The sequence below is a fragment of the Sturnira hondurensis genome, unplaced genomic scaffold, assembly GCF_014824575.4.
Source record: "Sturnira hondurensis isolate 20B ecotype Veracruz unplaced genomic scaffold, ASM1482457v3 Scaffold0010128, whole genome shotgun sequence".
Classification (NCBI taxonomy): Eukaryota; Metazoa; Chordata; class Mammalia; order Chiroptera; family Phyllostomidae; genus Sturnira; species Sturnira hondurensis.
In genome coordinates, this window is record NW_028082759.1 from 9,390,590 (window position 1) to 9,413,927 (window position 23,338).

Sequence of the window (23,338 nt, forward strand, 5' to 3'; positions counted from 1 at the left end):
TGAGGGAGATGATGTGGGGGCAGTATTCCAAAGCTGGTGGATGTTAGGTTGATAATCTGAGATTCTTCCACGTCTTATTAAGATTCTAGGCTCAAGTGAGGCTCAAGAGAGACTTAGTATCAAACTACTGAGATTCCTAAACCTCTGAGGAAGTCACGCACCAGGCCCAGGCCGCGGCTGCTACACCTAGGCACGGAGAAGCTCTCTGGCTAAGACAAAAAATAAAATTAAATTAAATTTAAATTAAAAAATAAGGGGTTGGAGAGGACTTCAAATTCTTTGAATGTTAACTCACAGGCCAAGCTAATTTGATACTGGGACTATGGCCTTGAACATTCATGCCTTGCCAAAGGACTGAATCTCGGAGTTTTAAAATTCCCCAAGAGTTTCGTAATAGGAGAAGGTTTACATTCAAGCTTCTTAAAAAAGTTAAGTGAGAAATGCATTTTAGCTACATGCCAGGTACTAGTTCTAAGTGCTTTACATGTATCAATTTATTCAATAGCTACACCAATCCTATCAGTTAGTGCTATTATGACATATTTTATAGGTAAACTAAGAAATAGGGAGGCTGGGTAATGTGGCCAAAGTCACTGAGAACCAACATGGCCTGTGGCCCGGTTTCAGAACCCACCTTCTTACACGCTGCACTGTGCGCATCTCTGATGCGCCATCCTCATGTGCCCAGTGTTTTCTATGGGAACATTTGCAGTATGATTTGATCCCATTGCAGAAGCTCCATTAAGCTGTATCGGATATCACACTTGAAAAGAATCTGGGATGGGAAACAGACAAGAACATGAACTCTTGATCTTGGGTACCGTGTGTCTTTGGAGCAGGTTATTAATGAATTCGTGGAATCCATGTCAGAACTTTCTAGGGGTAAACTCAATAGTGTGCCCCAGCAGTTGGAGGTGAATCAGCAAAGAAAGAGGGGGAGTTTGGTTCTCCTGGGAGAAGAGACAGGCTCAGGAAAGTGGACACAGAGCCACCAGACATCAGACGATTTCCTTGTCAAAGAAGGAGGGTCACAGGCTTAGAAACAGGTGCATCCATTGGGTCATGAGTCATTGGGTCATGACTATCTTTTCCCCTAAATAATCCAGTAATATAGAGGCAGCAGTTCAGCTCTCTAACTTCTGATTCTTACCGATCTTCTAGTTCAGACCTTGGCCAGTAAGGTAGGTGCTAACTATTAGACATCTTCAGGTCTTCTAACAAAAGTTTGCAGATCATTCTAATCTAACGAAGTTTTGAAAGACATCAGAAAAGATTCACGTCTTACAAACTCATAAACAGCTAAGATGATGATTTCTTCCTTTTTAAAGGTCATTTGTTCAATGAGCAAGTACTTATTTACTACACGGCTATATGCTCAGGCTCCGTGCTAGGTAACAAGGAAACAGAGGTTGATTAGAACATGACTCCTGCTCTTACGGAGCTTTTAATTGTCGTGCAGGAAAACAGATGTATAGAAACAAAAGCTTTCCATATTACTTTTGCTAAGACAGGGACTGCTTAGTTTTCAGTAAGGAGCGAGCCAATTCTCCTAGGAGGCAAAGCCGACACTGAGTTTCAAGAGGGACCAGGAAGCTCTGCCAGGAGCCACCCCCCCCCCGCCCCCATGAAACACAGAGGAGGGAAGGGAACACCCACACCCACACCTCCTGGTATTCCCTCTGGGCTTCACCACTCTTCCTTCCTCTCCTCCCCAACCCTGTGCCCCTCCCCTTCCCAGTCTCCCATTCCACTGACTCATCCTCACCTGTGGCTCCGATGAACAAAGACGTTTTTTAGGTTCAGGCAACTTCTCTGCTTTTAAAAACTATATTCAGAGGTAGGTGGTAGGGGAAAATTAGGTGATGGCATATATTTACCTGGAATACAGTCATCACTCTCCAGAGTCTGACAGCCTATCGTCTTTAGGTAAGAAAGAGCACACAACTTTTATCATGCCCAGAAGTGGGATTAAATGTGTCAGGATGACACACAGACTTGCAGGAATTCTCAGCTGCTCCTCCCAGAAATTCTGTTTTATTTCACTGAATGAACTGTGTGAGACGGCCAGGAAAACACGGCAGCCACAGGGCCTTTAATCCTTCCCCACCCTCTATTTTCCACCTCCGAATCCTACACCAGACTTTTGCAACTTATTTGTTCGTGACAATTCCAAGTCTTTCCCTTCCTCCTCTGTCAAACTGTGATGGAAAAAAGCATTCCTTGTCCTCCTCCCTCCCCTGATTTTACAGCTTCCCTTCCAGACTGCCAGCTCTCACTGACAGAGACCGGCACCTCCGCAGGAGGGGAGCAGGGAAGCAACCTGGGCCCCTCCAGGGCAGCAGGCTCCACACAGGCCGGGGGCTGCGGGCTTTGCCCAGCACCTGTCCCAGGCCGGTAGGCCCAGCGCCTGACATCACCATTCCAAAAGCAAAGGCCGTGCCAGTCTTAAAAGGTCAGGAACTCCAGGTCCGAAATGTCTTAGGTGTCACACGGAATACCCAGAAATAATCTCCCCTTTACACAATCCCGTGACATGACCCTGTGGTGGGGGAGGGGACCTCTCATCTCACACACACACTCAGGAAAAAATACTGAAAGGAGATGATGAGAAAGAACATTCTTCCCAGTTACCTTTGCTGAATGTGACTGAGGCCCTGGGGCATAAGTCTAAGTTTTCAGCTCTCTCATTTCCCCTGTTTTTTCATAACTGCACTATCATTTCTTATAATCATGCTCTTTTAGATAAGTCAATACCCTGTTATAACACCCCACACACACCTTTATTATGTTGTATTATAATTCCATTTTTTACAATAAGTGTTATTTTACAATGATTCCAATGATAAGTTCTTTGAACTCTTTGAGATCAGCTTATTGCTGTAGTGACCCTATAGTCCGGAGTCTGAGACAATGCCAGTTTCAAATATTCTGAAGACAGAATGTGAAATAGATCACTGAAAATCCCCCAAATCTCAGCAGCTTGGATCCAAGACAGTTCTGAAGAAAACATGAGAAAATAAAATCTCTTGCTTTTTCATGAGCCCAATACAACTGTATTTATATATTATACCCCATCATACATTTTATAGTTACAACCACGTAGCCAAGCTTACAATCACATAGCCTACTAATGACTTGTCAGTGATTTCTACGTAAGCCTCATAATTATAACTTGGAAGAACTACTCAATATTCTACTCTGTTGATATTCTCAGATTGGTCAAATCCTTCTTTCCACTGTTGAGCCTTTAAACTGTTTCTACTCTCATTTGCCATTAGAAAATACTGCAAAAAAAAAAAAAGAAAACACGTTGTATTTGCATTTATCTTTCCTGCAACATGAACTATGAAGTCCAAAAAGTTGAAAATGATTACAATACTTACTATGTTTGGGCAAAAACTGAAAGCCCACTGAGCTGGATCTGCCCTCCCTGGCTCTGTTGTCCACCTCCACCACATAACTTAAACTCTAAGTCCATTCTACAATTTCTAAAATAAGAAAGCTACCGCCTGCCCTGGTAGTAAATCTGCTGAAGGTCAAAAAGTTGATGTGGCAAAAAGGTGAAATGATGCAAACCTTAGATGGTACGAGGGGTAGAAATGCTATTTGAGGATGTCAACTCAGAGGCCCATTGACTCAGCTATCTATTAAAAACTCGGGGGCCCTCAATGTACTAAACACAAAGCTGATGCTGAGAATGCAAAAATGAATGCAAAACGGGCCCTGTCCTAGAGAGCCTCGTGGAGGAGCAAGGGAGGGGGACAACGCGGGATGGTACCTGTGAAGGCGGGGACTTAGCCAAGTTCCACAGGGACTACAGCACAGATTGGCCTGGGGACCTGGAGAGGTTTCAGTGGAGGTGGTGTCAGAACTGGGTCTCGAAGGACAGGATTAAAAGGACAACTGGAGTTCAACTCGGTAAAAGCTTATGGAGGTGAGCTGGTTTGTAAGAAGGGGCACCACGTCCAGGCGACAAGGAGAGGGAGGCCCTTGTACACAAAGCGAAGGCACTTAGACTATCCTGTAGACAACAGGGGACCCAGCTCGCACAGCAACCAGGGAAATAAAGAACAGGTTTGTTTAAGAAGCCACGGGGAGAAGCAGTGTGGCCTGGGGACTAGAAGACAGGAAGCCTGGCTGGGAGGACAGTCCAGGTGCCAGTTGATGACAAGACTGCCACCAAAGTAGAGGAACCTCAGTTCCTCACTTAGACTCACTATGACGCCTCATCTGCTAGGAATTCTCACTTCCTAAAGGTCAAGACCAGCAAAAGAAGGAACAAATGATAAGGTTTACAAAGAAAAAGGCAATCTTAATTCTTTGGGTTTTCCTGTTTTCTTCCCAAGAACAGACATACGTGCAGCAGAGACCAAAGTGTACACTCTCCCCTCCAAGGACTCGGTGATCGTGGTGAAACGCCAGGCCAGCGAGACTTTAGACAGAAGACAAATTACACAAACACTTGTTTTCAGCAGAAGGATGTGAGCCATTCAGTCCGACTCAGTGAAGCCAGAAAAACGCAAAACTCAGATATGAACAGGCAACAGACGCAAACCAAAAGGCCTGAAAAGAGCCATACTACAAAAAAATAAAATAATTCTTTGCTCACACCCTCGTTTATTTCCCAAGATGGATACATTTTTTTATCATTCTAAAAAACGAACTGGGATCTTAACCTTAATACTCATTTAAGAGAACAGAACCAATCACAGCCTATATGACATCACAGATATTAAAACTGTTTTCCCCTATTCAGAGAAATAAGATAAAATAAAATGGACTTAATATTTTGGTTTTCCTAAATAATACTTTTATAAAAGACAAAATAGCCAATAATACCCCTTTCAGAGTGCTTTCAGAGTTTTACTCTCTGACTTAGTTGAAACAGACTCACAGACAGAGAACAGACTGACATTGGCCAGAGGGGAGGGAGGCTGGGGGACCGGACAAAAAAGGCGAAAGGACCGTGAGGCAGAGATGGGCAGTCACACAACAACCATGGGATGTAAGGTGGCACAGGGAGCAGGCACCCACGGCTCCCACTCTGAGCCTGAGGCCCAGACTGTTCCACAGCTCCTGCCCCTCACCACCCTGGCACACACACAGAGCCTAGTCCGGCTTCTTCCCACCCCAGTGACTGTGCAGGGAGTGCATCCCATGTGTTGAATTGCACACACACACACATTGCAGCGCTGCACAAAGGCATGCACCGGCTGTTTTCCGTTTCCCTTCTCATGATGCAATTTTATTGGGTTTGCAGCAGCAAAGTATCTGACGTTGCCAGGGGTCATTTTCTCCATTCACCTTTCTCTCAGGTTTTGAAACAGAGAGCATATGGCCACCTTAAAAATGCCATCTGAACTGTGTCCTTAGTGCAGCACATCCAGCCAAGCACACCTGCCACGTTCTGCTCTGACACAGGCTCACAGTTGGATGAAATACTCCTGCTGCTTTTCCTCCCCTGCTCCGCACGGCACAGCGGGGCGGAGCCACGCAGCACCTGCGTGTTGGAACCTTCGCCTTCAGACTACTTACACTCAGGGATCTTCGGGCGCAGGTCTTTTTTTTAACCCTTTTGCCCATGTGTACACCAGACCTATTAAAAATACTCAATAAATTATACTAAAATCCAATCTCATCTAGACCTCTAGGTATAAAAGCTTTGAGCGCCAAAAAGTGGAAGCAACTGAAATGTCCACTGGTTGATAAATGGCTACAAGGACTGTGGTATGTCCATACAACGGTCAATCATTTGGCACCGAAAAGGGACAAAAGACTGATGACTGAAAACAGAGTAGTGGTCACCAGGAACTAAGAGAGTGAGAATGTTCTAGAAATAGGTAGTGGTGATGGCTGCACAACTTTGTGACTACTCAAAACCACTGAATTGTAGTAAATGGGTGAATTTTGTGGTACGTGAATCATACCTCAAACAAAGCTGTTAAAAAATAAATTAAAATCTCAAATAGGAAGAAAGGCACCAGACTGAGAGAGTCTGGTGTTAGCTAACACGAAGACCAAGGAAAGCCAAGTCCCCACCACGGGGGGGGGGGCGGGGGGGGCGCGGGGCAGGGGGCAACAGAAAGTGCTCCTGACGGGAGAGCTGCAGACCTGCCGAGGCCAGCACTTCACTCAGCCACCGGTCACTGGGCATCTCTGGTGCGGGCCCCGGGCTAGGCGAGGAATACAGCGGAGAGCCAAATCAGGTAGATTGTCCCTGCTCTCATAGGGCGTACATTCCACGGAGTCAAGAAACAGTGGCTAAGTAACCACATTACGGGGTGTGTGATTACTTAATGGGGAAAAACGGTAAGATTCCTGAAAGCAGTTGAGTGGATAAAGGAGGAATGAAATAAGGGTTAATTTGAAGACAAGTCGGGGGAGAGGGGGAAACGGCATGTGTAAGCAAGCACAGGCAGGCGGGTGTGCCTGGAACGTGGAGAGCGAGGGCTGTGCCCCGAGACTGCAGACACACAGCAGCCGCCCCTCCTGTGAGCACTGGCTGTACACCCTAAGGCCAGGAGGAATGCACAGAAAGGCGTGAAGCAGGTGACTACTGAGGTCCAACTTGCATTCCTGGGAAAAGGACTAGGAAGGGTCAGAGTATACGCTGGCAGACCAGTTAAGGGGCTATTATTGTGTCCAGGTGGGAGACAGTGACAGCGTGGACATGGAAGAGGACAGTGGGCATCACAGCCAATAGGATCTGCCAAGAAGGGTAAATAATGCGTCCGCTCTCATCAATCAAGGTCTCACTGTGAGACCCTTAATTCCACGCCTCCTAAATTAACGCCACTAACAAAAGCAACCGGAACAACCCGTCTCTGCGTCAGCACCTGTGCTGCCACTAACACGGCACCTGGCTCTCCAAGTTCCCAACCTCAGTCGCCAGAGAAACTGGGACATTCTTGGCCACCCCCCTTCGCCACAGGGCAGCCCTGAGATAAGGCAGAAAATGTTCACAGGAAAGAAAACGATGCCGTCAGCATATGCACGTTTAAACCTACCCTAGCTTTGTCAAGCCCTTACAGAAATGCAGGTCAGATCGCATCGGCCTCCCGCTTAAAACCTTTCAATATGGCCCCTCTGGTCTTTGGATTCCAACCAAATCCAAATTTGCTAAGTAAAAGAACGCTTCTTTAAAATCCTTACAGGAGGGGCCATGCACCTTTATACAAATAAAGATGCCGTTAAAAATGCTTAATGATTTTGTGCGTGGTCACAAAGCTCCCAGACAGGATATTACAGGTGAATCCGTTTTGCCTGCTGCACCCATTGGCAGGTAAACTCCATGACGACAGAACGCAGAGGTGCGAGGACGCTGCTGAATGGAGGAAAACCCACGGGACGCTGTGACCGACAAACAAGGTTTCCTCTTCACTGAGCAGAAAGGCAGGGTGGTCAATAACATAAGAACAACTTTGGACGGGGACAGCCGGGTACGAGACTGATCATGACCATCACGTTGTAAGTACATTGACAGAGTCACTATGCTGTACACCTGAGACTAAAATATAACACTGTGTGTGAACTATATTTTAACTTTTTAAAAAACAGCGGGTACGGTTCATAATACATTGACTCAGGAGTTTTTGTAATTCTCAAAGGTATTCAGAGTTATAAGGAAATCTGGATAATTGAAGGGAAAGAATGGCCAAACCTAGATGGTATTAATGAAATGTGTATTAAAAGAATGTGAGGATACCATTATATACCTTCCAAAACACCAAAAACATTTCTTGCCACTAAGCCACACACGGGCAGGACTGTAAGCAGGGAGAAGGGAAAACAGTAAGACGTTCCAGGGGGAATGTCATTCCTGGTGACCGTGGAGGCTTTATCTCCCTAAAAACCAATCTGGCGAGAGCTAACAGGCCCTATAAAGAGGTTCAAAGTCTCTCGCTACAGGTCTCTCTTTACTAAATGTACCGCAAGGAAACAGGCAATGTAAAGGGAACTAAGAAACTTATAAAATATGTATATGGCCTAATGGTAACAATAACGACATCCTGGCTGGTACAGGTCAGTGGATTGAGAGCAGTGGACTGAGAACCAAAACGGTGCTGGTTCGATTCCCAGTCGCAGCACATGCCTGGATTGTGGACCCAGTCCCCATTTGGGGGCTGTGTGGGAGGCAGCTGATCAGTACTTCTCTCACACATTCACTTTTTTTCCCTTTCTTTCTCTCTCCCTCCCCCTCTTTCTAAAAATCAATCAATAAATCTCTAAAACAAAACAAAAAAAATTTAATGAAAAACTGGGAACATTTCTAATCACCAACAATAGGATTTTAAGCAAACTATAAAATGTCAATACTGTGGCCTATATGGCCATTAAAAAGAAGTATACAGCCCTGGCTGATGGGGCTCAGTAGATTGAGTGCTGGCCTGTGAACCAAAGGGTTGCTTGTTCAATTCTGAGACAGAGAGCATGCCTGGGTTGCGGGCCAGGGGCTGTCTGTCCCCTGTTGGGGGCGTTTGAGAGGCAATCAACTGATGTTTCCCTCACACATCAATGTTTCTCTCCCTCTCTTTAAAAACAAAGAAAGGAGGAAGTACACGGATCCCACTGACACTTTACAGACATACACATTTCAATAGACAGTGGGTTTTTTTCAAAGAAGCAGAAAAAAAGTCACACTCTCCTTCTGATTATGTAAAAAGGCTGTATGTACTCTGCAAAAGATACATAAATTTAGAGGGCTACAAAGTCGGGTGTTGATGAGCATCCTAAATAGGCCCACTGTGACGATTACCTGTGTTTGTGAAAGCTGAATGCTCTGCACCTGGGGAAGCAGAAAGTGGGCGTCTGGGAGCTGGGTTGCAGACCCTTCTGTAGAGATTCTGCGCGTCCCAATTCCAGATACCTGCAGGGGGCGGGGTGGGGGGCAGATTATTCCTCTGTTGGTTTTGAAACACCTTTGCCATAACGCCAAAATACCTTTCCAAAGGACACTTGTATTCTGGGACTCTATTGATCCCATTATTATATTTAACGTTGTCTAAAAAAAAAAAGCAACAGAAGTTGCTGTATTTAAGCAGAATGTTCCTCATTACAGCAGATCTTCTCACAAGTAGTCACCTTTTCTGATGAGGGACCATGAGTTTAATGGAATCCAGTAAGAATTAACCACAAAAATGGTTCAGTCGATCTTAGCACTTAAATCACTTCTTGCCGTGTCCTCTCAAAGGTGTCACAGGTACAACTTAAGATAAAGATTCCTTACTCTTTGGGGGAACAACAACAAAAAGAAACCTCACTCTGCCTTCCTGGTGCCTCGATATGAGCGGTGAGCCCCCTGGGAACTGGCCCCCAAGTACTCAATCCATGTTCCCTAATGAGAGCTATATTCCTGAGCCCAGCTGGGGAGGAGGCCAAGCCTCTAGAAATTTCGCCCCCCATAGCTCCCTCCCCCTGGACTGTTTCTGAGGTGAAGGCTGGGAGCTCTAAAGCCTGTTGTATTTTATACTAGAAAACTGAGTGGTAGATTCCACCATTTGGTTCCAGTGCCCTTCAAAGGTCCTCGGTGGGAGTCCCAGCTCTGCACCTGTGGCCACCTGTGGTGCCAACGTGAGGCATAAGACGGGGCAGCCTGGGAAGTTCGGTATCACGCACAGCCTTAGAGTAAGAATGGCACAAGCTGGGTGGCAACATAGCCAAATATCCAAACCCCTTCGTTAAGTCAACAACCAAACTACGAGACAGAAGGAAGAAGTCAGCCCTGGTTGGTGTAGCTCAGTGGACTGAGTGCGGGCCTGCGAACCAGACGATCGCGGTTCGATTCCCAGTCAGGGCACAGGCCTGGGCTGCAGGCCAGTTCCCAGCAGGGGACTCACGAGAGGCAACCATGCACTGGCATTTCTCTCCTCTCTCCTTCCCTTCATCTCTAAAGATAATAAAATATTAAAAAAAAAGAAGGAAGAAGTCACTTACGTGATAGGAAAGGACTCCGTATGAGGAGGTATTAATAAATAAAGAACTCTCGATGCTCCCTTCTTCAGTAGGTAAGAAAATAATCCTGAAGGAAGTCTTCCCCATTGCTGGAATTACCTGAAAAAGAGGAACCGAATGGCCCCCTTTGATGAATTCATTGCTTTTCACGGACTTTCTTTTTGACAATTTCTGTGAACAGATGTTTGCATATTCTGCATGCTTGATTTATGAGTAGCAGAAATCCCCAAGAATCTCCCAACCTGATCAACAATCATAATCTAAGAGAATACTTCAAAGAACATAGCCTGCGCCCTGACTGGTATGGCTCAGAGGGTTGGGTGTCATCCTGCACACCAAAAAGCTGCTGGTTTGATTCCTGGTCAAGGCACATGCCTGCGGAGCAGGCCAGGTCCCTGGCTGGGGTTGTGCAAGAAGCAACCCATCAACGTTTCTCTCCCTTCCCCTCTCCCCCTCCCTTCCCCTCTCCCTAAAAATACATAAATAGAATCTTAAAAAAAAATAGAACATAGCTTGTAGCTTTGGACTTATGGCAAGATCATTGCCAAGTCCTTTCACTCCGGTTGGAGTCCCTGCCTCACAACTTTCCTTTTCCCTCCTCTTCTACCCCAACATGGTCCCCACCTCTACCTAACACAGTTCCAGCTCCACTTAAGTAAAGAGAACCACCAGCGTACACACACACTGGCACTAAATAAAGGTCAGGGGCAGCATTCATCTGGAGAGACGATTGTAAACAAAATACTGGGCTCCCTCTTAAGCCAGCTCCTTAGTCACAGTGTTTTTATACAAAGTGCATCAGGTAGACATAAGTAGGAAAAATAAGTACATAAAACCCACTGGGAATTGGGATCTCTGTTAAAAGTTAAAGACCACTGAAATTAAAACTACCAGAACCTAGGTTCTTGATCTCTCTGTAGTGGTGCAAACTAGTCTATTAAGGAGCGATTCACTATCTCTCAGTTCTACATTTGAAAAAAGCCCTACTTAGTAGGTTCACCAGGAGAAGCGATCACAATTATAAACGTGTATTAGTTACTAGATTCTTCAACACTGGTAGTCATTTCAAAACAAGTAATATTAAGTTTCTTTAACGATAAAAAGCCGCACTAAATATGCATCCATTACTATCTAGTTTGGACTCTTAAATGTTTTTTTGGAGATAACAAGAACCACCGAAATAACGACCGTGAACAACTGAAAAAAAAATGCTAATGCAAACACACAGAAGGAAACAGTTTGGGTAGCAGAAAAAAGGGGAGACAGGGAGCAGAAAGTCAAAACTTCAGGCCAAAGAAAGCAAGAAAAGCTGGCAGCCTGCCACAGCACAGTTTCCAAGAGTCCATCAACACTTACCCTGCAATGAACAGGAGGCACGTGAAAATGTCTAGCAGCTGTAAACACAGAGTTCACCACGACCTCACTATCCCTACTAGGGTTATAAGCATAGAGAATCTTCGCCGCAGGGTGTCCCAGGAACCTAAGAGGGGAATCAGGGGAAAATAATATATTGCGTGGTTATAAATATGACCATCCAATCATCCCTATATATATTTTAAACCCAAAAAGCTGTTGGTGTTCATTACAAAATTCAAAGCAGCAATTATCAAGTCCTACTATTAATAAAGCATTTCATCCATGATGGTAAAAAAAATCTTTGCTTTCCACAAGACTTAGGATGCTAACCCGCAGCAGCACCCCACTGGTTTCTGAGTTAGAAGCATTCAACCCATCTAGGTCTTTACATGCTCGAAAATACTCGTCTGAGTTGGGGACTCGAAGTCAAATGAAAATATGTTTAGTTATGAAACTGTACTTGTAGGAAATCCCAACTGTCTTAGGGTTTGTTTCCTGAGTAATACACTTAAAGAGGCTTTTGGGGGCGGGGGATGGATTTCAACTAGCCAGTCTTATAAAAGGAACATTTAACTGGTTGCTAAAGACCATTCTTCTAAGAAAAATGAAAACCCTGCATCTCTTTCCAGCAGCGGTTCTTATCCATTTAAATATCATGAGTCCTTCAGAACACCCCGATGAAGGGTGTTCTGGCTGAAGGTCTGGCTCCTCCCTACACAAACGGGCTCACACAAAAGTTCACCCATAATTCCAAACTTTTCCATGGACCTTGGAGGAAGAATCTAGCTAGGGAAGGCCTTCAGGTGGACTTTCCCAGCCAGAGGGTGGCTCTGACAGAGGAACCACAAGAGAAAAGGAGCTGGTGTCTGGCCCACCTGCCCGGAGCTCCCTCTCCAGTCATTTCCCTCTGGTTCCTAAGGCTCAAGGCCAAATTCACTCTAGTGCAATTAGCTGCCATACATAGAGAGCCTGCACAAATTGCACTGAAGTCATTTCTCCAGTTTTCACGCCCTCAGTGGCAGAGACCTAAATATACAGTTTTCACTAGCAAAGCCCACAAATAAAATTGTATTCTAAATTCAGCAAAAAAACTCATCTGCATTATGCCTGTATTTCTCTGATTTTGTTCTGGTTTCTGACATTAGAAACATGTGCTTTTCGAAAAATGAAGCAAAACTTGTTCTGCTCATACACAATGGGATTTTCAGCACACTGTATTATTCACCAAGGATTCCCTTGGCATTTTCTTCTAGCTTCTTCTACTTTTAATCACGGGTGTCAATTGAAGGTTTCATACAACCAATGGGTGTTTTAAAAAGTAAATCCTTTACAGCCAGTTACAAGTCAAATACACATCAGTGTGATTAAAACCTTGAATTTTGAGTGCTCTTAAATAACACAACTAAAATTTCCTCATACTACCAGAAGCATAAAGGGTCACCTTAGAAAGTCCTGCATCAAAAGGACAAGGGTTCACATTCACCTCTTATCTTAATTAACTTAAATACATAAGAGACTTCCCTGGTTTTAAGTAAATACTAAGAATCACTAGTAAAGTTATTACTACTTATCCTCAAAGCCTTATATCCATCCACATCATTGGAGGAGAAGGGTTTTCGTTTCAAAAGACACCAATGTCTCCTGGAGGACTGGATCAGAAAATACGCACAACTGCGATGCCGAGACCGCTCCCGCCAGAAACTCACCAGACCGGACAGAGAACGCTGGCTGGCTGAAACCTAGTTACCACTGTGCTATTTTTATTCTATTTTTTAATTCTATTTTTAAAAGTGTTATGAGGATAAGCATTTCCTTCACCAGTGACAACTGGAAGATGCTCTATTAACTCAATACTACAAAAGAATGATTAAAATCTCTTATGAGTGATTAGCACTTTATATCTCTGGACCAGAAGAATATTAACCCTTAAAATAAACCCTGAGACGTAGGCAGAGGGCAACTGAATAACACGATCCTGATTAGGCATCCGAGAGGGGAATTGAAGCTACAAAAAGGGATGAGGCCTGCCCAAGGTCAACGTCAAAGTAAACAACAGCAAAAGCTGAACTAGGGCAGGGAGGGTATCAGAACTCCGGCTGAAGTTTCACTCTGATGCCTTTACGTTACGCCATTTGTCAGATGTAAAGTCAAATGGCTGATTTTTTAAGTGTTCGAATTTAGTCTCTCGTTTGTCCTGAGATTTTTAAAAACCTGAGTGAAAACAATTTGTTCCCACACAGATCTCACTTACAAGAAAAATAGCACGGTGTGTGCTGGCTTAGAAACCAGAAGTTTTATTCTGTCACTTCTAGTGAAATGACCACGGGCACACTGCGTTACCCCTCTGCAGTAAATGTATGACCACATTTTAGTTGGTGGTCAAATAGAGGCATTGGAAAATAACACATGCACACACGCGCACGCGCGCGCACACACACACACTACCTATCCTTCCAAGACTGTATAAAAGTCAAACAAGACACAAGATTGAACTTGGAAAACTGTAAAAGTACTACATAAATATAACTAAATCACCCAAAAGTGACTCAAGTCTAAAAATTAACAACTTTTTCAAATCAAAGAATTTAAACATTTTTTTCACCCATCAGGACTGGTAAGTGATACACAGTGCATAGCTAATTAACATATGTAGCTAATACATACATGCAGCCACAGGCACTGGTGACAGGATTTTTACATTCCTAAAGGGTACATACATTACGCACAGCCAGCATCCTGCGACCTGAAACTGTTATCCTAACCTAACTGGACTTATTACTCCTCTCCATCTCCTCATATCTACTGAACTGGACTGGACACTCTTTAAAGCAAACCCTACATTAAAATTTTTTACAATACAGACTTTCCATAAAAGCAAAGAGCTCTCCCAGATTTTGAAATCAGTGAGGTTTTATTACAAATTTAGCACCTGTCATTTAGTTTCTTGACTTAAAAGTAAAAAACACTAAACCTCATAAGCGAAAAAGCAGGCACCTGGAGTCCTAGGAAGTGAGCAATCTCCCTTCCCACTTTTACCTCTTCTCCCTTTCACGGAATCTCCCTAGAAAGCTCACCCAGGTATGTTAAGTTGAAAATTCCTTCCGCCTCACTACAGCTCTGGTCCTTTGATGATTGGAAGGAAACGGAAAGACCCAGTTGAATAGAGAAGGCCGTGTCGGGAGACCACCATTAATTCACCCCAATGCTCTCCTAACACCATGGTTATTTCATTCACAGAACTTTTCTTATAACTCAAAACAGCTCTTTGTAAAACAGAAGTGAGGTTCCAGGCTGCGAGGGCAAGCAGAGCTTTTACATCTGAACCCTCTCACTTTCAGCCTTGAAACTCCACTAATTTGAAATTCTACCTGTTCGACTGAGCAATATCGTGCGTGCAGGGAGCTGAACACTTTAAGTTTCAGACTTTGTCCCAGCCAACAAGAGTCCTTAAGTTCCCTCCTTTCACAGGGCTTCACCCTTCTCTTCCCTAATTTCTTTGAGTTCCCGGATTAGTCCCTCAACTGCCACTCACCACATTTCCTTCACCTCATGGTTCTTAACACGATGCACTGTATTCACAGTTTGTATGATGTCTTCCCCATTTAACTCGTTTCCAAAGTCTTAATCATAATAGTAATGGCTGTGTAGTGTTATTTTGAATCCTGAAGCATCATGAGCAGTAAAAATGAGTTGGAGAGTGAATCTAATTGAAAGAATTCAGAAACTAGGAATATTTAAAGTTTTTCCATTTAAAATAATAGGATTTGTTTTAGAACAAGAAATTAATATTAACTTCCTATTAAATTCCAATCACTGTAAGTTACTATAAAGTACATTTGTTAAAAAAACTAAAGAAAGGGCTAAAACAATTCTTTATACTCTCCTTTGCACAAAAAATATTCCCTTTAACAATTCCCAGCATTAATTTCCCTTGATACTCTGAATATATTTTTAAAGTATTTCACATCATTCACATATAAAATATCCTGAAAGCAAACAATGCAAATAAAGTAACTTATTAAAAATTATAAAGAAAAGATACTTACTGAATCCCAAAATCTAGGACTGACGGCTGAAAACGTAAACCCTTCCCACTAAATAGTTTGTCTGAGAAGCTAAAAAAAGAAAAGAAAAGAGAGATTAACTTTTGTTGTGGTTTTGAAATCTGAACGCTAAGCTAAGAGGACACGCTTAGGCCAACGGCTCTCGTGAGATACAACTGTACCCGCTTATAACTGAGCCTGAACCAGACTTTCAATGCTCAAGTTGCACTATGAGAAATCTAACATAATTCTGTAGTTGTAAAAAATCTAAGATATTTTTAGATTGTGGTTAATAGAACTTCATATCAAATACAAAGTTCTGTGAGCATTCAGACAAAAATGGGGGTGGATTTAATTTTTAATAGGCTGCGTTTCTAGATGAATTCAGATAGCATGACTATTTTCTTAAGCCCAAATCCAAGAAATGACATGCAGCTAAGGCAGGTGGCTGGGGGGTGGGGGCGGTACAGAGAAGGAAGCCTGGCCTCTCGGTCGGTTACAGGACTTGTGACAAGAAAAGGACGGGGCTCGCGGCTGGGTTGCCCCTGAAGACTGCATCTGGAACCAGATCAGTGTAGTCAAGGAAAACGACCACGTAAAACCACGTGTGGCAGATCGCATTTTCAGTAGTTACTAAACATCATTGTGATTTCATTGTCCTTCGGAGTAAAAAGCCACAAATTAACCTACCAAAAAGTGTATAAAGAGAACACATAAAAGAAAAAAATATACGGTATGACAATCTGCAGGCATACTTACAGACATAAAATACAAAATAAATGTAATATATAGAATACAAAACACAGGGTCCAGCAGAAGTGATGCCTGCTTGAGTGCGGTTCGTAGAGTAATAATATAGGTGTAATAATTTATAGTTTTAATTTGAACATTTCACCCAAAATGTCATATGGTGTGCTTGAGTGTGAGACTGTTATGTTACAGAGTTACATGCTTATGGTTTTATAATAATAAAGAGGCATTATTTGCACCAGACCCTGTTACATTATATATGTATATGTTATGTGTGTATGTATGCATGTATGTGTATATATGTAGCCACGTAATCCAAAAATATTTAACTATGTAGAAGCTCTGAAAAGTAACTAGCATGACTGTTTCCAAAGACCCAAGCAAGCTTGCCAAAACACAGTCTTCCCGTTTTCTCGCCCCACCAAGGAGCCCTCCACCAGGCATGGTCCAGAGGCTAGTCCAGGAGTGGACATCTGAGTTGCCAACCGAAGCTTTGGGACCTCCAGCAAGTCCCTCTCCCATTTTCCTGGGAGGGGCAAACAACACAGAAACCAGAGGAGCCCTTCACACCCTCATCTCACAGGGAGAATCCCACCGGCGGCACTTTCTTCCTCCCTCCCTTCTGCTGCCTAAGCTTCCCTGCCTCCACCCTCTCCCCCAAGACTCCTTTCTCCTTCCTCTGTTATCATCTATCATCACCTCCTTCCTTCTACCTCTTCCATCAGCCATCTTAATTTTAAAGGTGACACTGAAATCTCCAACAGCTTAACTCCCGCCAACCTCTCCCTTGTGCTGAGCTTGAGCAGAGAAGAGGTCTGTTATCCACTGGGGCCCCTCAAACCTCAAAAGGCCAGCCCTAACTCCATGATTTGCTTTAAAAAAAGGGGGGGCCATAAACACACCCAGGAGCCTCCAGAATGTTTTCAAGAGTCACAAGAGGTGATGAACAGGAAGAGGTTCCAGCAGCAGACGCACCACGGCTGCCCTATTCCAGACCGAGCTGGCCAGGGCTCAGCCTGCCAGAAGAGAAAGAAAGCAGGCAGCCTCAGAGGCCAAACACTATCTTAAAAGAGTCAAGCTGCTGTGTCAGTAATAAGTAAAATAATTAATGACAGTCTCCTTCCTGCCTTGTGTCCCAAAAGTACATTTTTCTTCAGATACTACAGCCAACCTCTGAATCAAGAATGTTTGTAGGATTAAATTCATTTACCCAAGATCACACTGCTAAGAGGCAAAGTAAAAATTCCAAGGCAGACATGTCCAGGTCACAAACATGAGCACAGTCTGGCGTTCAGGTCTGCCCAAGGTCGTGGGACCTGCGAGGAACCCAAGGCAGTCTCACCTGCGGAGGGTTTGGGCTTCAGAGTCCAGGCCATCACCTTCCCGTCCTGAGTAAGCCAGCTGTCAACTCAAGGAACCTCTGTCTGTAAAGTGGAGATGACAACAGTATCTACGCCTTGCAGTCCTCCTGAGTCTAACTTTAAAATGTGATAAAAATGCCTCTGTTTCATCGCTGGCAAACAATTAAATGCAATAAACACTAGATAGCATCACTAAGAGGATGATTCGCATCTAACAACAAAATCAATGAGAACAGAAGGAGAAGCCAGCTGAACTTGGAGTCACAGTTGACTCTGGATTTGAAAGTCCCAAATGGGGTAGGAGTAATTACCTCTGAATAGAACAAATGAATATAAACCTGGGCCATCTCATACCATAGCAGATTTTTAAATCCCACCGTCAGGACATTTAACCTACACAATGAAAACCAGACATTTAAGGTCCAAATCAAAGCAATAAGGTAGAAAGACCCAGAATGTCTCCTTAAAACATTAAAACTTAAAACACACTGTCTCTCTCTCTCGACCTCACAGTGGAGAAATAAAACTATGTCAATATTTTTGCCCTACAAAAACTAACCATCTTTCTCACTGGTTAGTCTCAGCTTTGTTCAGTTTGGAAACTACATCAAGCGACAAGGAGACGTAACATCACTCTATAAAATTTAAGAGTTGCGTCCTACAGGTGAAACCATTTCAGACGGAGGTACCGACCTGAGGAGTAACTCACACACAGACACGTGTCCTCAAGTACCTGATAAAGACAGAAGGGGGGGAAAAACTGCAAACGGCCAAATTTTAGTCAACAGCGGACATCAGCAATTATCCTCAAGTGGCAATGCTAGCTATGAAATTGCACTGTTTTGGAAGATGCCAAAATTTTCACTTCTAAATTGACAGCGTCAAAGAAGTGAATTAAGCTCCAAGAGGGATCGCAGTCAATGATCATTTCCTCCCTTTTCTCCCTTCTCTCGGAAGTTGGCACGAACCGTTTCACGTTTGGACCCTTAATAACATGGGTAATCCTTTTATGTCAAAGGTCACTGGACCTCTTTCAGCCTTAGGGATGCCCTCATCTGACATAAAATAAGCATGGCTCTTGTAAAACTAAATTATAAATTTGTGACACATTTGGAATATGCATCCTTTCCATACCCACAAGGTAACTATAAGAAAAAGCCCTTTATTAAAAGAGAATGATAAAAGAGGGGCCGTTTTACTTCTAGAACAGGAGAGGCATGGGGATGAGAACTAAGAGTATAATAATCCAAGGTAAGTGGGCTCTTGTCTACGTGGACACCATTCCACAGTCTCTTAGCCCTTCTTCTTGAGACACCCACCTTCTGCCAAGAGCTGAGCCTCCCCTTGGCAGCTGAACACGTGGACAAAGAAGCCCACGAGGCTACGTTGAAAGATTATCTTGGCCTTAAATCACCTAATATCTTTTTCTTTTAATATTTTTCTCTCCTTTTATTTTTTTTCACTTTGGCCACCTTTTTTCCCCCGGCGTATAAAACAAACACAGTTCAAAAAGTAGCTGGTACAGAGAAAAGAAGTTTCAGTGGAAATGAGCAGCTTGAGTCAGGTCCCAGTTATGAGCTCACATGTGACACAGACTTCAGTTTCCTCTTTGGCAAATTGAGGGGGCTGGACCAGGGGACTCGGAGATCTTTAGAAAAGTGGTGGGTTGTCCAGACTCCTTATTCCCAGGAAAATTACATCTACTTGCTGATATCAGACACACCCTTTAGAAACCTTCAATCCAGTAGCGGAGATCTGGAAATGAGTTAACGATAACCAACTATTCTGGCCATTCGCAGATGTTATTTGACCAAGACATGTCATTTCAATGCCATGCTCCACCTCTCCAAAATGAGCACCCAACGGGCCCAGGAACTTCGGACCCACCCTCATAGCTCTCGGCAATGTAGTAAGTACACCCTGGCCACACTGGGGCTGGGGGGCCTGCTCCAGGAATATTCTCCCCTCAAGGTTACAATCCAGGTAGCGGGACAAGGATCCTCCAAGCTACACAAGCAAAACTCAAAGAGCAAGAGTGTTCAAAGAGAGAAAGGGAGAACCCTACCAACAAAAGTTGGGGTGGACTTCAAAGCGGGAATGGTCCTCAGTGAACATCTACCATAAATGGAAGCCGAATGGAGGGCACTTTCAGGGCGGCTAACAGCAAGAGGGAAGATGCACGGGCCTCACCTGGAGCAGCATCTGAGCAAGGAGACCATGCTGGAGAATTAGCCTGCCATTGGCTCCGGGCTGCAGGGTGCAGATCGAAAAGCAAGGAGGCATGTGTGAGGGGTGAGGGAAGGAGAGAGCAGGGAGGAGGGCAGCCCTGAGACAGCAGCGCAGTTAACAAACAAGGCCTCACTGGAGTAGAACCGCACACCGCACAGTGGGGAAGTCAGGCGCTTGCCTTCACATGCCGTGAAACAAGGCCTGTGTGCCCTGGCTCTGTGCAGGACCTTACCCCTCAAGGTCAGAAGAGGGGCCGCAGAAGCTGCTCCGAGCAGGTGCAAAATAACTTAGCCTTCCAACAGGAATTTGAGAAACAATACTGACCACCTACAGGGAGGATGGAACTGCCTTCCTAAACAGACAGGCTTTCATCTCTCTCTAGAAGGCCCTTGCCATCTACAGCTAGCTGCCTTTCAAATGTATACTCTTTCAATACCTGCAGAAAGCAGCACATGTTTTAAAAAGATTTTTTTAAGGCTATGATAAGGGCTTTAGCCACAGAAAGAGAGTAACAAGGTTGTGTGAACAAGAGAAAGGGTTTGGCAGCCATTTCACACTCAGGCAGGTAGCAATTTGGACCCCGCACAAATAATGCTATTGTCTGAAGGTTTCAAAGAAAGACCTGCTATGCTAATGAACCGGGCTGTTCTCAGAGTCAGGACACTGCCTGCCCATTCAGGCCCCACTGCTGGGTAGGGTAGGAACGGAGTCCAGCACTGCTCATCTCCTTGGACCCTGAGCAGGACACAGCTATTTCTAGGACCCTGCTGATATTCCCAGGGACTGTGGAGGAATTTGGTACTTTTCTGTTACGCAATAAACCTGGAATTGACTCCACACAGATATAAGCAGTCCCAGCCTGGGGCAGCTGTTCCTGAAGCTCGCCCACTCCAGAGCAGAGCCTCCAGGTTCCCAGGAAGGTTGGCACCGACGCTGCCTCAGGCACTTCTGTGATCTACCAGGGAGTCCTCAGCCTGAGGGCCTGAGGGAAAAACAAACGGCCTGAACTGCTTGATTTACAAAATGAGTTCTATAACCACATGAGCCATAAATTTCTACACCATAATTGTAGTGCTACCAGTTGTTTTCTGCATTTATTTTCATTAAAAAAAAAAAAACTCCTCTTCCCAGAAGCTTGAGAGGGAAAATATGAAATACTCGGGCACACCTACTCCAGTTAGAACTGCCATTCTGCCCAGTAAATGAACAACTCATAAAGAACCACGTAACAATGGAGGCCGGCACCGGTATTTTTCCCCACTCAATTTCCACGGTGGGGGTGGGAGGAGTCATTTGGTAGAATGTGATTTTCCTAGTTTCTTTTCAGAAAGCCTCGGACTTCAAGGTCAAAGCGAAAAGGAAAGTCCTTGGAGCAATACCAGCAGTGATCTGTTGGAGGTGCTCTTGCCGACAACAGGATATCGGGGGTTTTTAGCCACCCTGGCATGTTGATGGCCAAGCCTTCCCAAGGCCAGCACAAAAGTCCTCCATGCAAGTCTGTCCCTTCGGTTGCTGATGACCTCCAAGTTCACACCATTCACAGAGGAGGTGTCCCTTCTCTTGAAGACTAACCCCTTCCACCCCTTTCTGGGTGGGCCCTGGACCGACTCCAGGGCCTCATCTCCATCCTGCCTTCTCTAAAATTCCCAGCATGCCCTTCGCTGCTCTGTCTTCCTCCTGTACTCCAAGACAGACTCATGCCCCCCCCCTTGAGAAAATCCTCCCAGTGCCCCCATCTGCTGCAAGCTCTCTTCTTCCCTTCACAGCCAAACTGTTGGCAAAAACAACAATGACAGCAAGTACCTTCACTGAGCACTCATAGTATACTAATGCTGCATTCAGCCCTTTATTATTCCATGTAATACTAAGGTATGGATAGTAATATCATGCCATTTCCACACACAAGGATGGGGATGCTCAGAGTATGTAAACAATTCACCAAAGCCCACCCACCACTGGGCGGTGGAGTGGGAATCTGAGCCCCTACACTGCACTGCCCGCTACCCTCTGGCATCCTGCGCCCTCACTCGACCAAGACTGCTCTGGCTGAGCTCAGCAGTGAGTATGAACTGTGAACTCCAGGACTGAGCTCCTGAATCTCTCCACTGGCCACTCTCTCCTGAAGTGCCGCCCTGGCTTCCAGGAAATCCTGCCCAGTCTTCCTCCTTCCCTCTAGGGGCTGCTGCTTCTCATCTCCTTGTCAATCTCCTCTCCCTCTGTGTATATGTGTGTGTGTGTGTGTGTGTATTTCCTCATTCTTCCCTGATTCCCCGACTCTAGGGTCACTTATCACCCACTGGGTGATGCTTCCTACACAGGTATCTGCCATTTTTTGGTCAGCCAGCAGCTTGGCTTCCTTGCTGCATTCACAGATTCCCCACCGTCACCCCTTCTGGACTGTGAAGGGGCCACTTACTGGTTTTACTAGCCCTGGGGTAGCTAGGTGCTGGCATTTGACTTAGACTTGGCCAGAGCCGCGTTTTTCCAGGGCAGGCACCAGGAGCTGATGCCACCACACAGGAAGGCGGAGAATGGCTCTGGGGGTGACCGCAGCAGCTGGGCGGCGAAGTGACCGGCAGGGGAGCAGTGTCCTCAGCGGCCTACTTCTGCGACACGTCTCGGCTGTGGTTCTAACTGCTAAGTCTCCTTTTGGCTTGTTTGTTTTCTGAGCCTGGTTCTTAAGTCTTCCTAGAGATTCTGTAAGCTGCCCAACAGCTTTTCAATAAATTCCTTGTCTGCTTAAATCAGCCAGAGCTGGTTTCTGCGGTTTGACTGATTCATTTCCCAAGCCTGTGTGTCTGTGGCCTGGACTCCTCAGCTGAGCCCCTAATTCACGTGTCCACCAGAGCCAGATTACGCCCTCCTGCTGCGGGTCCACAGGCATGTCCAGATGGAATGGAAGACGGAGCTCACCCCTTGCCCCGTCCCCCCATCAGTGCACAGCTCTGTGATACCGTCTCGGTGAGTGATGGCCACTTGCCCAGCCGGGCAGCCCGGATGAGACCTGCCTGCCATACCTTCCTTCCCTCTGCGTGCCTGCGGTGGGCTGTCCGGGAACTTGACACACTGGCACCACTCCGCCCTCTCTCCCCGCTCCTCGTAGGCTCACTAGCAGAATCTTACATTCAGAAAGCACTCCTTTTGCATCTTAGTGAAAGAATCTTACAGCGTATCATTACATTTATGCACTTAAACTTGTCATAGTTCGTGTGCTATAAAGGACTCCTGCAGATAAGTGGTTAAGTGACTTTACAAAAACGAATGAAAGGCCAGTGACTAAGCGCCTGTTTCCTAAGTTCCATCCCAACTTTCTCCTTTCCCCTCATGGCTTCTCATCTATGGCTTAAAGATTTAACATCTTTCCCTAGACGCTACTATATGTTAAAATAATTAAATATGATTTTTAAACCTGCAAAATACAAACTACATTTGTGCTGCCTTTCAGCTCAAGGACAAGTTAGCACGAAAAGGTAATTCGGTATTAGACGTCTTCATCAGTGACTCAGACGGGCAGATGCTCAAGTCGGGCAGGAGGCCTGAGCACAAACCTCCCCAGACGACAAGGGAATGGGGAGAGAGGGATGATGGACTCTTCCCCCTCCATCACAGGTAGACAGTGAAGGTTTGGGCGATCCTGGAGCTTTTTTC

General features: G+C 45.0%; 1 protein-coding gene across 1 annotated transcript in view; it reads right to left on the bottom strand.

Annotated features, from left to right (window-relative positions):
• TMEM131L (transmembrane 131 like) overlaps nt 1-23,338 on the bottom strand; it is a 140,433-nt gene that overhangs the window by 56,787 nt on the left and 60,308 nt on the right. The window contains exons 4-7 of the mRNA XM_037058366.1: nt 15,354-15,422; nt 11,308-11,431; nt 9,934-10,050; nt 8,756-8,866 (exon numbers count right to left, since the gene is read on the bottom strand). Of these exons, the coding sequence (XP_036914261.1) occupies nt 8,756-8,866; nt 9,934-10,050; nt 11,308-11,431; nt 15,354-15,422 (421 nt within the window). The remainder of the gene's footprint in view (nt 1-8,755; nt 8,867-9,933; nt 10,051-11,307; nt 11,432-15,353; nt 15,423-23,338) is intronic.